The sequence below is a fragment of the Coregonus clupeaformis genome, chromosome 37, assembly GCF_020615455.1.
Source record: "Coregonus clupeaformis isolate EN_2021a chromosome 37, ASM2061545v1, whole genome shotgun sequence".
NCBI lineage: Eukaryota > Metazoa > Chordata > Actinopteri > Salmoniformes > Salmonidae > Coregonus > Coregonus clupeaformis.
In genome coordinates this window covers 25,120,688-25,138,165 of record NC_059228.1, presented here as the reverse complement: position 1 = coordinate 25,138,165, position 17,478 = coordinate 25,120,688, and the positions used below count along the sequence as shown (strand labels likewise).

The window sequence follows — 17,478 nt, the reverse complement described above, 5'->3', positions numbered from 1 at the left end:
AGGTCATCTGCCTTTGGCCTAAAGAGCAGGAATCTGGACTTCACCAAAGAAATCGGAAATACAGACATTGTCATCCTACAAGAAACATGGTATAGAGGAGACGGACCCACTGGTTGCCCTCTAGGTTACAGAGAGCTGGTAGTCCCATCCACCAAACTACCAGGTGTGAAACAGGGAAGGGACTCAGGGGGTATGCTAATTTGGTATAGAGCAGACCTAACTCACTCTATTAAATTAATCAAAACAGGAACATTTTACATTTGGTTAGAAATTCAAAAGGAAATTATCTCAACTGAGAAAAATGTCCTCCTGTGTGCTACCTATATCCCCCCACTAGAATCCCCATACTTTAATGAAGACAGTTTCTCCATCCTGGAGGGGGAAATCAATACTTCAGACCCAGGGACATGTACTAGTCTGTGGCGACCTAAATGCCAGAACTGGACAAGAACCTGACACCCTCAGCACACAGGGGGACAAACACCTACCTGGAGGTGACAGCATTCCCTCCCCATATGCCCCCTAGGCACAACTACGACAACATAACCAACAAAAATGGGTCACGACTCCTGCAGCTCTGTCGCACACTGGGTATGTACATAGTCAATGGTAGGCTTCGAGGGGACTCCTATGGTAGGTACACCTATAGCTCATCTCTTGGCAGTAGTACTGTAGACTACTTTATCACTGACCTCAACCCAGAGTCTCTCAGAGCGTTCACAGTCAGCCCACTGACACCCCTATCAGACCACAGCAAAATCACAGTCTATTTGAACAGAGCAATACTCAATCATGAGGCATCAAAGCCAAAAGAACTGAATAATATTAAGAAATGCTATAGATGGAAGGAAAGTAGTGTTGAAACCTACCAAAAAACAATTAGGAAACAACAAATTCAATCCATTCTAGACAACTTCCTGGACAAAACGTTCCACTGTAATAGTGAAGGTGTAAACTTGGCAGTAGAAAACCTAAACAGTATATTTGACCTCTCAGCTTCCCTATCAAATCTAAAAATCTCTAACAGAAAACCAAAGAAAAGTAATAACAGTGATAAATGGTTTGATGAAGAATGCAAAAACCTAAGAAAGAAATTGAGAAACCTATCCAACCAAAAAACATAGAGACCCAGAAAACCTGAGCCTACGCCTTCACTATGGTGAATCACTAAAACAATACAGAAATACACTATGGAAAAAGAAGGAACAGCATGTCAGAAATCAGCTCAATGTAATTGAAGAATCCATAGACTCTAACCACTTCTGGGAAAATTGGAAAACACTAAACAAACAACAACACGAAGAGCTATCTATCCAAAACGGAGATGTATGGGTAAACCACTTCTCCAATCTTTTTGGCCCTATAACAGAGAACAAACAGCAAAAAAATATACATGATCAAATGCAAATCTTAGAATCAACTATTAAAGACTACCAGAACCCACTGGATTCTCCAATTACATTGAATGAACTACAGGATAAAATACAAACCCTCCAACCCAAAAAGTCCTGTGGTATTGATGGTATCCTCAATGAAATGATAAAATATACAGACCACAAATTTCAATTAGCTATACTTAAACTCTTTAACATCATCCTTGGCTCTGGCATCTTCCCCAACATCTGGAACCAAGGACTGATCACCCCAATCCACAAAAGTGGAGACAAATTTGACCCCAATAACTACCGTGGGATATGCGTCAACAGCAACCTTGGGAAAATCCTCTGCATTATCATTAACAGCAGACTAGTTCATTTCCTCAGTGAAAACAATGTACTGAGCAAATGTCAAATTGGATTTTTACCAAATTACCGTACGACAGACCACGTATTCACCCTGCACACCCTAATTGACAAACAAACAAACCAAAACAAAGGCAAAGTCTTCTCATGCTTTGTTGATTTCAAAAAAGCTTTTGACTCAATTTGGCATGAGGGTCTGCTATACAAATTGATGGAAAGTGGGGTTGGGGGAAAAACATACGACATTATAAAATCCATGTACACAAACAACAAGTGTGCGGTTAAAATTGGCAAAAAACACACACATTTCTTTCCACAGGGCCGTGGGGTGAGACAGGGATGCAGTTTAAGCCCCACCCTCTTCAACATATATATCAACGAATTGGCGAGGGCACTAGAACAGTCTGCAGCACCCGGCCTCACCCTACTAGAATCTGAAGTCAAATGTCTTCTGTTTGCTGACGATCTGGTGCTTCTGTCACCAACCAAGGAGGGCCTACAGCAGCACCTAGATCTTCTGCACAGATTCTGTCAGACCTGGGCCCTGACAGTAAATCTCAGTAAGACAAAAATAATGGTGTTCCAAAAAAGGTCCAGTTGCCAGGACCACAAATACAAATTCCATCTAGACACCGTTGCCCTAGAGCACACAAAAAACTATACATACCTCGGCCTAAACATCAGCGCCACAGGTAACTTCCACAAAGCTGTGAACGATCTGAGAGACAAGGCAAGAAGGGCCTTCTATGCCATCAAAAGGAACATAAAATTTGACATACCAATTAGGATCTGGCTAAAAATACTTGAATCAGTTATAGAACCCATTGCCCTTTATGGTTCTGAGGTCTGGGGTCCGCTCACCAACCAAGAATTCACAAAATGGGACAAACACCAAATTGAGACTCTGCATGCAGAATTCTGCAAAAACATCCTCCGTGTACAACGTAAAACACCAAATAATGCATGCAGAGCAGAATTAGGCCAATACCCGCTAATTATCAAAATCCAGAAAAGAGCCGTTAAATTCTATAACCACTTAAAAGGAAGCGATTCCCAAACCTTCCATAACAAAGCCATCACCTACAGAGAGATGAACTTGGAGAAGAGTCCCCTAAGTAAGCTTGTCCTGGGGCTCTGTTCACAAACACAAACAGACCCCACACAGCCCCAGGACAACAACAACAACAACACAACTAGACCCAACCAAATCATGAGAAAACAAAAAGAGAATTACTTGACACATTGGAAAGAACAAACAAAAAACAGAGCAAACTAGAATGCTATTTGGCCCTAAACAGAGAGTACACAGTGGCAGAATACTTGACCACTGTGACTGACCCAAACTTAAGGAAAGCTTTGACTATGTACAGACTCAGTGAGCATAGCCTTGCTATTGAGAAAGGCCGCCGTAGGCAGACCTGGCTCTCAAGAGAAGACAGGCTATGTGCACACTGCCCACAAAATGAGGTGGAAACTGAGCTGCACTTCCTAACCTCCTGCCAAATGTATGACCATATTAGAGACACATATTTCCCTCAGATTACAGCGATCCACAAAGAATTCGAAAACAAACCCAATTTTGATAAACTCCCTTATCTACTGGGTGAAAAACCACAGTGTGCCATCACAGCTGCAAGATTTGTGACCTGTTGCCACAAGAAAAGGGCAACCAGTGAAGAACAAACACCATTGTAAATACAACCCATATTTATGTTTATTTATTTTCCCATTTGTACTTTAACTATTTGCACATTGTTACAACACTGTATATATACATAATATGACATTTGAAATGTCTTTATTCTTTTGAAACTTCTGAGTGTAATGTTTACTGTTAATATTTATTGTTTATTTCACTTTTGTTTACTATCTACTTCACTTGCTTTGGCAATGTTAACACACGTTTCCCATGCCAATAAAGCCCTTAAATTGAAATTGAATTGAATTGAAATTGAATTGAGAGAGAGACAGAGAGAGAGAGAGAGAGAGAGAGAGAGAGAGAGAGAGAGAGAGAGAGAGAGAGAGAGAGAGAGAGAGAGAGAGAGAGAGAGAGAGAGAGAGAGAGAGAGAGAGAGAGAGAGAACATTCTCCCCTGTGGCACACAGCAGGGTTTGCATTCCTCTGCCATGTCTCGTCAACTTCACTCTGAGTTTGGCCCCGGGGCCTGGCACCCGCTGACACCTCTGTGTGACGCTCTGCACACTGGCATGTCATTCACCCTCTCTCATGCTGACACGGAGAGAGTCTCTTTCTGTCCTTGTTTTTCTCTCCCATTTTCTGTCTCTTTTTCTCTGTTTCTCTCTTACCGCCTCCTCTCTCTGCCTGTGCCTCTTTTTCTTCACTCTCACGCTCTCTGTCTCTCTCACTCTCTCTCTCTCTCTCTCTCTCTCTCTCTCTCTGTCTCTCTCTCTCTCTTTCTCTCTCGCCCTCAGGGAGTTCATCCCTCCTCATTTTCCTGTTCATCTTATCTAAATATGAAAGGCTTTGGAAACAGCCCCCCTTGTCCCTCCTCCATGCTACATGGTTCTGGACTATGTATAATTGAATCCTAGAATACACCCACTTGTTTGGCTCACACTAATTTAAGTTCCTTGTTAGCCATGTCCCCCTGGATTGACTTGTTGTTGTCCCTTTGCAGTTCAGTTTTGGGGTGGTTGCAGACTACTGAACTCCAAATTGTAGGTGTGCTCTGTATTCTGTCTTGTTCATGCACACACACACACATCCTTTGGGATTTCTCAGTCGCTAACACCCTCGGGCCAAGCTGCTTTTGAGCGCGACCGCAACCAGTCAACTCTGGCCGCTCTGCACTGGAGTGTGGTCTCAGCAGGAATGCAGCATGTTAGCGTAACGCGTGATAGCCTGAATCAAATCAAATCCAAATGTATTTGTCATATGCTTCGTAAACAACAGGTATAGACTAAAAGTGAAGTGCTTAATTACGGGCCTTTCCCAACAATGCAGAGAGAAAGAAAATAGAGAAATAAAAGAAAAGTAAAATGCGTAATAAAAAATAATAAATAAACAATGAGCTACAATAACTTGGCTATATACACCAGTACTGAGTCGATGTACAGGGTTATGAGGTACTGTAATTGAGGTAGATACACTACATTACTAAAAGTATGTGGATATCTCCTCGTCGAACATCTCATTCCAAAATCACGGGCATTAATATGGAGATGGTCCCCCTTTGCTGCTATAACAGCCTCCACTCTTCTGGGAAGGCTTTCCACTAGATGTTGGAACATTGCTGTGGGGACTTGCTTCCATTCAGCCACAAGAGCATTAGTGAGGACAGGCACTGATGTTGGCCGATTAGGCCTGGCTCGCAGTCCGCGTTCCAATTCATCCCAAAGGTGTTCGATGGGGTTGAGGTCAGGGCTCTGTGCAGGCCAGTCAAGTTCTTCCAAACCGATCTCGACCAACCATTTCTGTATGGACCTCACTTTGTGCACGGGGGCATTGTCAAGCTGAAACTTCCCCAAACTGTTGCCACAAAGTTTAGAATGTAATTGTATGCTGTAACGTTATGATTTCCCTTCACTGGAACTAAGTGGTCTAGCCCGAACCATGAAAAACAGCCCCACACCATTATTCATCCTCCACAAACAGTACAGTTGGCACTACGCATTGGGGCAGATAGCGTTCTCCTGGAATCTGCCAAATGTAGATTTGTCCGTCGGATTGCCAGATGGTGAAGTGTGATTCATCACTCCAGAGAATGCGTTTCCACTGCTCCAGAGTCCAATGGCGGCGAGCTTTACACCACTCCAGCTGACGCTTGGCATTGCATATGGTGATCTTAGGCTTGTGTGCGTCTGCTCGGCCATGGAAACCCATTTCATGAAGCTCCCGACGAACAGTTCTTGTTCTGACCTTCCTTCCAGAGACAGTTTGGAACTCAGTAGTGAGTGTTGCAACTGAGGACAGACGATTTCTACGCGCTACGCGCTTCAGCACTCGGCGGTCCCGTTCTGTGAGCTTGTGTGGCCTACCACTTTGCGGCTGAGCCATTGTTGCTCCTGGACGTTTCCACTTCACAATAACAGCACTCATAGTTGACCGGGGCAGCTCTAGCAGTGTAGAAATTTGACGAACTGACTTGTTGGAAAGGTGGCATCCTATGATGGTGCCACGTTGAAAGTCACTGAGCTCTTCAGTATGGGCCATTCTACTGCCAATGTTTGTCTATAGTGATTGCATTGCTGTGTGCTCAATTTTATACACCTGTCAGCAACGGGTGTGGCTGAAATAACCGTATCCACTAATTTAGGGGTGTCCACATACTTTTGTATATATAGTGTATGTACATATACAGTAACTAGGAATAAGTAATAAACAGTAGCAGAAGAGTATGTGATGTGTCAAAAAAGTTGGGTCAATGCAGATAGTCCAGGTAGCTATTTGGTTAACTATATAATGAACTATAACGAGTCTTATGGCTTGGGGTAAAGGCTGTTCAGGGTCCTGTTGGTTCCAGACTTGATGCATCGGTACCATTTGCCCTGCGGTAGCAGAGAAAACAGTCTATGACTTGGGTGGCTGGAGTTTTTGACCATTTTTAGGGCCTTCCTCTGACACCGTCTAGTATAGAAGTCCTGGATGGCAGGGAGCTTGGCCCCAATGATGTACTGGGCCATACACATTACCCTCTGTAGCGCCTTGCTGTATGGATGCCAAACAGTTGCCATAACAAGCAGGGATGCAGCCAGTCAAGATGCTCTAAGTGGTGCAGCTGTAGAACTTCTTGAGGATCTGAGGGCCCATGACAAATCTTTTCAGCCTCCTGAGGGGGAAGAGGCGTTGTCATGCCCTCTTCACAACTGTGTTGGTGTGTGTGGACAATGATAGATCCTTAGTGATGTGGACACCGAGAACTTGAAGCTCTCGACCTGCTCCACTACAGCCCTGTCAATGTGAATGGGGGCGTGCTTGGCCCTTCGTTTCGTGTAATCCATGATCAGCTCCTTTGTCTTGCTGACGTTGAGGTAGAGGTTGTTGTCTTGTCACCACACTGCAAGGTCTCTGACCTCCTTCCTAAAGGCTGTCTCATCGTTGTCGGTGATCAGGCCTACCACCGGCGTGTCATCATCAGCAAACTTAATGATGGTGTTGGAGTCGTGCGCGGCCACGCAGTCGTGGGGACTAAGCACACACCCCTTAGGGGCCCCAGTGTTGAAGGTCAGTGTGGCAGATTTGTTGTTGCCTAACCTCACAACCAGGGGGCGGCCCGTCAGGAAATCCAGGATCCAGTTGCAGAGAGAGGTGTTCAGCCCCAGGGTCCTTAGGTTAGTGATGAGCTTGAAGGCCATTATGCTGTTGCACGCTGATCTGTAGTCAATGAACAGCATTCTCACATAGGTGTTCCTCTTGTCCAGGTGGGAAAGGGCAGTGTGGAGTGCAATAGAGATTGCGTCATCTGTGGATCTCTTGGGGCAGTATGCGAATTGGAGTGGGTCCAGGGTGTCTTGGATGATGGTGTTGATGTGAGCCATGAAAAGCCTTTCAAAGCATTTCATGGTTACAGATGTGAGTGCTGTGGGGCGATAGTCATTTAGAGAGGTTACTTTGGCGTTCTTGGGCACAGGGACTATGGTGGTCTGCTTGAAAGGTATTACAGACTGGGTCAGGGAGAGGTTGAAAATATCAGTGAAAACACTTGCCAGCTGGTCAGCGCATGCTCTGAGTACGCGTCCTGGTAATCCGTCTGGCCCTGCGGCTTTCTGAATGTTAACCTGTTTAAAGGTCTTACTCACATCGGCTACGGAGAGTGTGATCACACAGTGGTCTGCAACCCTTTAGCTTCAACTAGCAGCATTTAGCACTTATAGTAGCATTAGCCTCAATTCACAATCTCATCCGATGTTTGACTTCATGTCCAGGCAGCAACATATTAGCTTCAACCCTGTAAGCCTGTTGCTCTGCTGCTGCACTCCTACACATTAGTGTCAATGGGCAACAGAGTCATTAGTACACAGTACCGTTGTACACTGAGTGTACAAAACATTAAGAACACCCGCTCTTTCCATGACATACACTGACCAGGTAAATCCGGGTGAAAGCTATGATCCCACACAGCAGCACCTCAGAGCATTAGCTTCCGTAACAATTTAATGGCTTGTCATTTAGTCTGTGTTGGCCTTTGCCAACTTTCTCTCCATTATCCTTCTTAAAGCTTCTACAAAGAGCACACTTCTCATGGATAGGCTTGATTCATAGTGAGTGTGAAGCAGAGGGTCTGTAATTATAGCAAAAGTCTGTGAAAGGCTTAGACAGCAAGAACCCAGGTGTGAATTGGAGCTGTGATTTATTCATCCATGCATGCTTACTGATGTGATACTAGAATTTGTTCAATGTCAGGACTTAATGTCCATGCTTTGCATAAGTACACAGGAAGGTATGCTGTCTCAGTGGAAATTCTTACAGATTTCTGCACATGCTGTATCAAAATTACTATTGACCTTCTGTCTCTCAATACATTGTTTCCTTAGATACACATTGTTTTCTAAACCACCTGATATTCACTTTTAGATTAAATGTAAGACACTTTCATCTCTCACTTCTTCAGTTTATCTCCCTGACAGTCAAACGGTTGTTGCATGTTGTCTAGCAGGGATAGTTGTACTAATATTATATCATACACTTACTGTATGTGTCTCATGAATAAAGCCAGTTGTTGTAAAGGAGATGGCTTTATCTTTTTCCCAGTGCAAATGCCTCATACTGACCTCCACGTTCAATATGGGAAATGGATCTCCTCTGTGGTTCCTCTTATTAAATCACTTTTATAAGAACAAACCCTGGAGTAAAAGTCTGACTCTGTTTTGACGTTTGTTCTTACCTGAAGGCTTGCTTTATTATTGATGCTATAATATGCATGGAACTCATGGGGGTCAGGGAAGACAAGAAGGAGTAATGAAATGACAGCGTTGACGCGGTGGTTTAAACTGCCTTGGGTTGCCAATTTGGTTTACAGCTGGGAGACACTTCTTTATCTTTCACTTCCTCTACTGCGGAAGGTTCTGTATCCCTGACACTGAATGGAATTTATTGTACATAATAGAATACAACTCCTACACCTTATGATTTGATCGCTACTTTTCCCCACAAAGCTTTCACAAGGGAAAGCTTTTTATCTCTTGATATGATTGACTGTAGGCTGAAGTGGGACTAGTCTTGAAGCAAACCGAGACACACACACACACACACACACACACACTGACAGTATTACAAAAGCACACACAGTAAGATGGCATTATCAACTTAAATCACCCCATGCCGACACTCTGCCGAGCTAGCATTCAGCGCTATTTATGGCATCCGCTATTTCTATTGAGACACATGATAAGCTTATCTGTCGTAGATGTGGATGAGAATGCATTCTTTATGTGTGATAGTCAGCCATGGATGTTAGCTGTTATTAGCCATTGTCTCTCCTATTATGGAAATAACAACTCAGGCTATCTCATGCTATTCACAGCACAATAGAGGAAATGTTAAATATTAAGGACATTGTTGCAAACTTTTTTTTATCTTGACAACCTGAAGACATCGACTTAATGTGCACTTGAACTTGTCAAGCTAAGATAAAGTGATAATTGCTATTGTAGAAACTTTGAATGTTTGAATATAGTTTCCTTTAGTGCAATTTTCATTTGTGCCATATTCAACAGTGTGTCTGCTAAATGTGGTGGTAAGGCGCATAGTGTCAAAGAATTTGATTTTGTCACAATGGATTTTTTCAGTGGAAGTTGTCAGTGGTAATGTGTCCAGGGATATTTAGTCATATTGGATGTCATCTCTGTCTCCAGGTTTGCTCCTGTCAGTGAGCTGGCCCCAGTAGGCACACCGGTGGGCAGCATCCTGGCAGCCGCCATGAACCAGACAATCTTCTACTCCATTGTGGGAGGAAACGAAGGTGGTAAGTGCAGAAATGTACCTTCCAGTGCTATAGATAAAATAAACACTCGCCAAAATAGGAAAAGGTCACATTTCTGTCTTACTTTCTTGCAATAATGTACAATCCATGGAAATTGCAGAGAAATGGCCTGAAACAAAAAATTGGCTGCACTTTACTTGTGGTAAAAGTAACTATTGTTAAAGTAACTATTTTTTACCACAGTGGAAGTTTCCTTTTATCACAGTCTATTTCCATTGTCTATGAAGTTAACGTGCAATAGTCTTCGTCAATGTGTGATGCACAGTCTACTCCTGATTAATGCATCGACTTGGGAATGTCCTAAATTAGTGCTTTAAACCTGAGCATCTGGAAGTAGTGAAATTAAATGTAAAATGGGGCTAGTGAACTGCATCACACTTAAACAGTGTGTGCATGTACAGTATCAGCAGCAGGCTGCAAAATGTCAAAATAAAAAAAGGATAGGTTATAATCTTTCTGGTTGGCAGTTGGCACACCCACAGATGCAAAATTAACCTATTTTTTTAATCCAATGTTGATCCTTTCAGTGAGTGCTGCCAATATCTTCGTCATGTTGTACTGATAGTTTTTTGATTGGTTGCAGGTCAGTTCCAAGTGAATAACCGGACAGGTGTTATCTCCACGGCTAAGACTCTGGATTATGAGACTGTCACCAGCTACGTGCTCAGGGTCCAGGCTGACTCCATGGTCGTGGTCATGGCCCAACTGCGGGTTCCCTCCAAATGTAAGAGGGGGGTATTGAACTGGTGTAGGGGGCTGGGACACTACATCAAGTGCTCACCTTTCCAGCTAGATACAGTGCTTTGCAAAAGTATTCATCCCCATTGGCATTTTTCCTATTTTGTTGCATTACAACCTGTAATTTAAATGGATTTTTATTTGGATTTCATGTAATGGACATACACAAAATAGTTCAAATTGGTGAAGTGGAATGAAAAAAATAACTTGTTTCAAAAAATTATAAAAAATAAATAACGGAAAAGTGATGCATGCATATGTATTCACACCCTTTGCTATGAAGCCCCTAAATAAGATCTGGTGCAACCAATTACCTTCAGAAGTCACATAATTAGTTAAATAAAGTCCACCTGTGTGCAATCTAAGTGTCACATGATCTGTCACATGATCTCAGTATATGTACACCTGTTCTGAAAGGCCCCAGAGTCTGCAACACCACTAAGCAAGGGGCACCACCAATCAAGCGGCACCATGAAGACAAAGGAGCTCTCCAAACAGGTCAGGGACAAAGTTGTGGAGAAGTACAGATCAGGGTTGGGTTATTAAAAAATATTCGAAACTTTGAACATCCCACAGAGCACAATTAAATCCATTATTAAAAAATGGAAAGAATATGGCACCACAACAAACCTGCCAAGAGAGTGCCGCCCACCAAAACCAGGCAAGGAGGACATTAATCAGAGAGGCAACAAAGAGACCAAAGATAACCCTGAAGGAGCTGCAAAGCCAAAAGGCATGTGGGAGACTCCCCAAACATATGGAAGAAGGTACTCTGGTCAGATGAAACTAAAATTGAGCTTTTTGGCCATCAAGGAAAACGCTATGTCTGGCGCAAACCCAACACCTCTCATCACCCGGAGAACACCATCCCCACAGTGAAGAATGGTGGTGGCAGCATCATGCTGTGGGAATGTTTTTCATCAGCAAGGACTGGGAAACTGGTCAGAATTGAAGGAATGATGGATGGCGCTAAATACAGGGAAATTCTTGTTTCAGTCTTCCAGAGATTTGAGACTGGGACGGAGGTTCACCTTCCAGCAGGACAATGACCCTAAGCATACTGTTAAAGCAACACTCAAGTGGTTTAAGGGGAAATATTTAAATGTCTTGGAATGGCCTAGTCAAAGCAAAGACCTCAATCCAATTGAGAATCTGTGGTATGACTTAAAGATTGCTGTACACCAGCATAACCCATCCAACTTGAAAGAGCTGGAGCAGTTTTGCCTTGAAGAATGAGCAAAAATTCCAGTGGCTAGATGTGCCAAGCTTATAGAGACATACCTCAAGAGACTTGCAGCTGTAATTGCTGCAAAAGGTGGCTCTACAAAGTATTGACTTTGGGGGGGTGAATAGTTATGCACGCTCAAGTTTTCTGTTTTTTTGTCTTATTTCTTATTTGTTTCACAATCAAAAATATGTTGCATCTTCAAAGTGGTAGGCATGTTGTGTAAATCAAATGATACAAACCCCCAAAAAATCCATTTTAATTCCAAGTTGTAAGGAAACAAAATAGGAAAAATGCCAAGGGGGGTGAATATTTTCACAAGCCACTGTAATGTGGTTGTCCTTGGTATTGTGGTACTAAGAGGAGTTCAAGGCATATTTATACAATTATTAGTCATTTAGCAGACACTCTTATCCAGAAGAACTTACAGGAGCAATTAGGTGTAAGTACCTTCTTCAAGGGCACATCGACAGTTTTTCCACCTAGTCGGCTCAGGGATTCGAACCATCAACCTTTTGGTTACTGGCCCAACGGTCTTAACTGCTAGGCTAACTGCCCCCCATTGTGGGGTAAAATACTTTTTGGCCCACATCAGATAAACCCTCTTCACCTCATATCTGTAATTATTCGAATGCAGAGCAGGCCGCCGTGTGATTTTTCGTTATGTTTTACAACTTTATTGAGTTCAAATAATCAGAGCAGAACATGGCGGAATTGTCAGATTGTCACAGACCAATTAACATCATTACACACACACACACACACACACACACACACACACACACACACACACACACACTATTTAATCAAGCAGAGTAATTGATAAGAATTCATTTAACACAGCTCCCCTCCACTCCCACCACCCCTTTCCCTAAATTAAAATGTACTCTACGCACACTCAATAGCTCATTCTGCCATGGGAGCCATCCTTTCTCTTAATGGTTTTCTTTCTTAATGTGTGTGTGTGTGTGTGTGTGTGTGTGTGTGCGCGCTTGTGTGTGCGCTGAATTTCTCTCTATGCTGTTGTTTCTCTACACTTGCAAGCATATGTTTGTGAGTGTGTCTCTTTACTGAAAAGTTACCAATTTCCCACAAGACCACAACGGATAAACCGTGGAGGGAATAAAACCGTTTTTAGAGAGACAGAAAAAAGGCAATAGAGAGAGAGCGACTGTCCTATCCCTCTGGGCCTTCCCTCTGGCTCTCACAGTGGTGTTTGTGCCTGTGATTTGATGAACTGTGTTTTTGTTCGTCCTATTCCCTCGAATCCTCCTTAGCCCTAGCCTCATGACTTTACATTTCTGTGCACTGCTGGAAGAAAAATAGTCATTGACAGTGCATATTTTTCACCTTAACTGCAGTGTGGGCCAGGTTAGGATTGTGCTAGGTTTGTACATATTTGTACTGTATAAGTGTAACAGTGACAAATAGGTATGATTGTGTATATCCTTACTACAAACTATTTTCCTTGAGGACAACCTGGCATATACATGGAAATGGCACAGTAGCTGCAAAAGGAGAACATATTTGATTATTTGATTATGAACTGGAACCTTTTTGTATGGGAGTTTTATTTTGTTTGTAATAAAGCTCCCCTTCCCTACCAACACGGATCCCCTCTAAACTATAGGGGGTACTGTAGAGGAACGTAAATGGAAGTTGTATGCTCTTGCTGCCCTGTTTCAGTCTGGATAAGACAATATGCCTTATGTCTAAAATGTGACTGTGTCCCTCCTCTTTAACTCTGCAGCCAACACAGCCAAGGTGTTTATCGAGGTACAGGATGAGAATGACCACCCGCCTGTCTTCACCAGAAAGCTCTACATCGGTGGTGTGGCTGAAGATACTAAGACCTTCTCCTCTGTCCTGAAGATAGTGGTGAGAAAGGCCTTCGGATACTCATCCTTATATGCTACTGTCTTAACACACACACACGCACATACACACACGCATAAACATACACATGTACTGAAGATCATGTTGAGAAAGCTGTCTGACACTCAATTCTCTGACGTACTCTGATTGTACTCTGATGTAAGCCAGTCGAAACTCATCCTTAATGCTACTCAGGTCCCTGCAGTCCTTTGGTCGGTCCAAAATCAATTAATGCGTAGAGAGACTGTGTCATCACGCATGCACACACACAAACACAATACTGACAATATGCAATCTGATTCCATCCCCATCCTCCCTGCCGGTTCCATTCTGTTCGGTCATGGTGGCAAAATCCATTCGAGCCACTCTCTGTAGTTCAGTTTCATCTTCTCCATTCCTCTATTCACTGGTTGGATCTAATATGATGGTGGGATGTATTATGATCCCAGTTCACCCATGATCCCAGTTCACCCATAGAACCGTGGCCATCATATTAGAACCGTGGCCAAAAATCAGTCCAGATTATCAGTCTGTTTTACATTGAAAGTGGTATGGCTCTGTAATGTGAACATTCCTTTACGTGTGACTCAGCTGGTAGCACCTTACATACCAAACAGGCACACATAGTCATTTGAAAACAATCGGCAGCAAGTACATGCTCTGGGATATACTGTAGCTCTTGCTGCATAAATCTCTTGTGCTCCACTATCAATATTGTATGATTGTATGGTTTAACTCATATTGTTTGAGTAGAATTCACCCTTGAGCTCAGATTTGTGTAATTACGTTAACTGGAACCATTCCTAACCTGAACCATTAGCAGGTGCTTATCTATCCAAACTGAACAGAGTTGCACAAATTCCCCAGTCTGTCCACTACTGAGGCATAATAATAAAAAACTCAGTCCAGTCTTCCAATCATGAGCCAAACACTAGATTGGATATGAAGCTTCTTCAGCATGCTGTCTGATAGAGTGAAGCTAATACATAATAAATGCTATAAAGGGACTTCACGTAAGACTGATATTAAATCTTAATTTACAATCTTCCGTGAGCTTAGTTTCATCTGGACATGATGATGGCAGGAGGGGTTGATGGGAACCTGAGGCTCCATGACACTCATGGTCGGTCGGTTGGTTGGTCGGTCGGGAAGAATTCAGACCCCTTGACTTTCTCCACATTTTGTTACGTTAAAGCCTTATTCTAAAATGGATTTTTTTTAAACATCCTCATCAATCTACACATCAAAAAATAGGTTTTTAGAAATTCACCCATTCTTCTCTGCAGATCCTCTCAAGCTTTGTCAGGTTGGATGGGGAGCGTCGCTGCACAGCTATTTTCAGGTCTCTCCAGAGATGTTCGATCTGGTTCAAGTCCGGCCTCTGGCTGGGCCACTCAAGGACATTCAAAGACTTGTCCCGAAGCCACTCCTTCATTGTCTTGGCTGGGTGCTTAGGGTCGTTGTCCTGTTGGAAGGTGAACCTTCACCCCAGTCTGAGGTCCTGAGCTCTCTGGAGCAGGTTTTCATCAAAGATCTCTCTGTACTTTGCTCTGTGAGGGGAGCATTCTACTCAAATCAAATCTAATTTTATCGGTCACATGCGCCGAATTCAACAGGTGCAGACATTACAGTGAAATGCTTACTTACAGCCCTTAACCAACAGTGCATTTATTTTAAACAAAAAAAGTAAAAATAAAACAACAACAAAAAAAGTGTTGAGAAAAAAAAAGAGCAGAAGTAAAATAAAGTGACAGTAGGGAGGCTATATATACAGGGGGGTACCGTTGCAGAGTCAATGTGCGGGGGCACCGGCTAGTTGAGGTAGTTGAGGTAATATGTACATGTGGGTAGAGTTAAAGTGACTATGCATAAATACTTAACAGAGTAGCAGCAGCGTAAAAAGGATGGGGTGGGGGGGCAGTGCAAATAGTCCGGGTAGCCATGATTAGCTGTTCAGGAGTCTTATGGCTTGGGGGTAGAAGCTGTTGAGAAGTATTTTGGACCTAGACTTAGCACTCCGGTACCGCTTGCCGTGCGGTAGCAGAGAGAACAGTCTATGACTAGGGTGGCTAGAGTCTTTGACAATTTTGAGGGCCTTCCTCTGACACCGCCTGGTATAGAGGTCCTGGATGGCAGGAAGCTTTGCCGCAGTGATGTACTGGGCCGTACGCACTACCCTCTGTAGTGCCTTGCGGTCGGAGGCCAAGCAGTTGCCATACCAGGCGGTGATGCAACCAGTCAGGATGCTCTCGATGGTGCAGCTGTAGAATTTTTTGAGGATCTGAGGACCCATGCCAAATCTTTTTAGTCTCCTGAGGGGGAATAGGCTTTGTCGTGCCCTCTTCACGACTGTCTTGGTGTGTTTGGACCATGATAGTTCGTTGGTGATGTGGACACCAAGGAACTTGAAGCTCTCAACCTGTTCCACTACAGCCCCGTCGATGAGAATGGGGGCGTGCTCAGTCCTCTTTTTTTTCCTGTAGTCCACAATCATCTCCTTTGTCTTGGTCACGTTGAGGGAGAGGTTGTTGTCCTGGCACCACACGGCCAGATCTCTGACCTCCTCCCTATAGGCTGTCTCATCGTTGTCGGTGATCAGGCCTACCACTGTTGTGTCGTCGGCAAACTTAATGATGGTATTGGAGTCGTGCCTGGCCATGCAGTCATGGGTGAACAGAGAGTACAGGAGGAGACTGAGCACGCACCCCTGAGGGGCCCCGTGTTGAGGATCAGTGTGGCAGATGTGTTGTTACCTACCCTTACCACCTGGGGGCGGCCCGTCAGGAAGTCCAGGATCCAGTTGCAGAGGGAGGTGTTTAGTCCCAGGATCCTTAGCTTAGTGATGAGCTTAGAGGGCACTATGGTGTTGAATGCTGAGCTGTAGTCAATGAATAGCATTCTCACGTAGGTGTTCCTCTTGTCCAGGTGGGAAAGGGCAGTGTGGAGTGCAATAGAGATTGCATCATCTGTGGATCTGTTGGGGCGGTATGCAAATTGGAGTGGGTCTAGGGTTTCTGGGATAATGCTGTTGATGTGAGCCATGACCAGCCTTTCAAAGCACTTCATGGCTACAGACGTCAGTGCTACGGGTCGGTAGTCATTTAGGCAGGTTATCTTAGAGTCCTTGGGCACGGGGACTATGGTGGTCTGCTTGAAACATGTTGGTATTACAGACTCAGTCAGGGACATGTTGAAAATGTCAGTGAAGACACTTGCCAGTTGGTCAGCACATGCTCGGAGTACACGTCCTGGTAATCCGTCTGGCCCTGCGGCCTTGTGAATGTTGACCTGCTTAAAAGTCTTACTCACATCGGCTACGGAGAGCGTGATCACATAGTCATCCGGAACAGCTGGTGCTCTCATGCATGCTTCAGTGTTGCTTGCCTCGAAGCGAGCATAGAAGTGGTTTAGCTCGTCTGGTAGGCTTGTATCACTGGGCAGCTCGCGGCTGTGCTTCCCTTTGTAGTCTGTAATAGTTTTCAAGCCCTGCCACATCCGACGAGCGTCAGAGCCAGTGTAGTACGATTCAATCTTAGACCTGTATTGACTCTTTGCCTGTTTGATATCAAATCCTACTGTGATGTTTCTGATGGCAACCGGAGTGCCAGATGATCTTGAGGGTTTGTTAACATGCTTTGGTGAGAACAGACCAGGGGTCTTGCCATTCTGAGAATTGAAACTGTAATGATACAATGTACTTTTTGACATTTCTGGGAATGAAAAGACTCACTGAGTTAAATGAGATGAAAAGTGAGGATGAGGATAGATGACATGAGGAGGACTGTATGTTGAAATGAGAAATGCACTGTACCTCCGCCTAGCCTTGTTGCATTCCTGTTTATAGCACTTTGACATTCAATTGATTTTAGTGGACAATTCTGATATTGGCAGCCATAGATATTGCTTAGAGGGATATTTTTCCTACTGTACAAGGAATCTATGAAACATTTATAACA

General features: G+C 43.7%; 1 protein-coding gene across 1 annotated transcript in view; it reads left to right on the top strand.

The window, feature by feature from the left end:
• The window catches only part of LOC121553438 (protocadherin-15-like), a 273,628-nt gene that overhangs the window by 236,565 nt on the left and 19,585 nt on the right, over nt 1-17,478 (top strand). Inside the window, 3 exon segments of the mRNA XM_041866538.2 lie at nt 9,557-9,666; nt 10,268-10,408; nt 13,398-13,525. Coding sequence (XP_041722472.2) covers nt 9,557-9,666; nt 10,268-10,408; nt 13,398-13,525 — 379 coding nt within the window.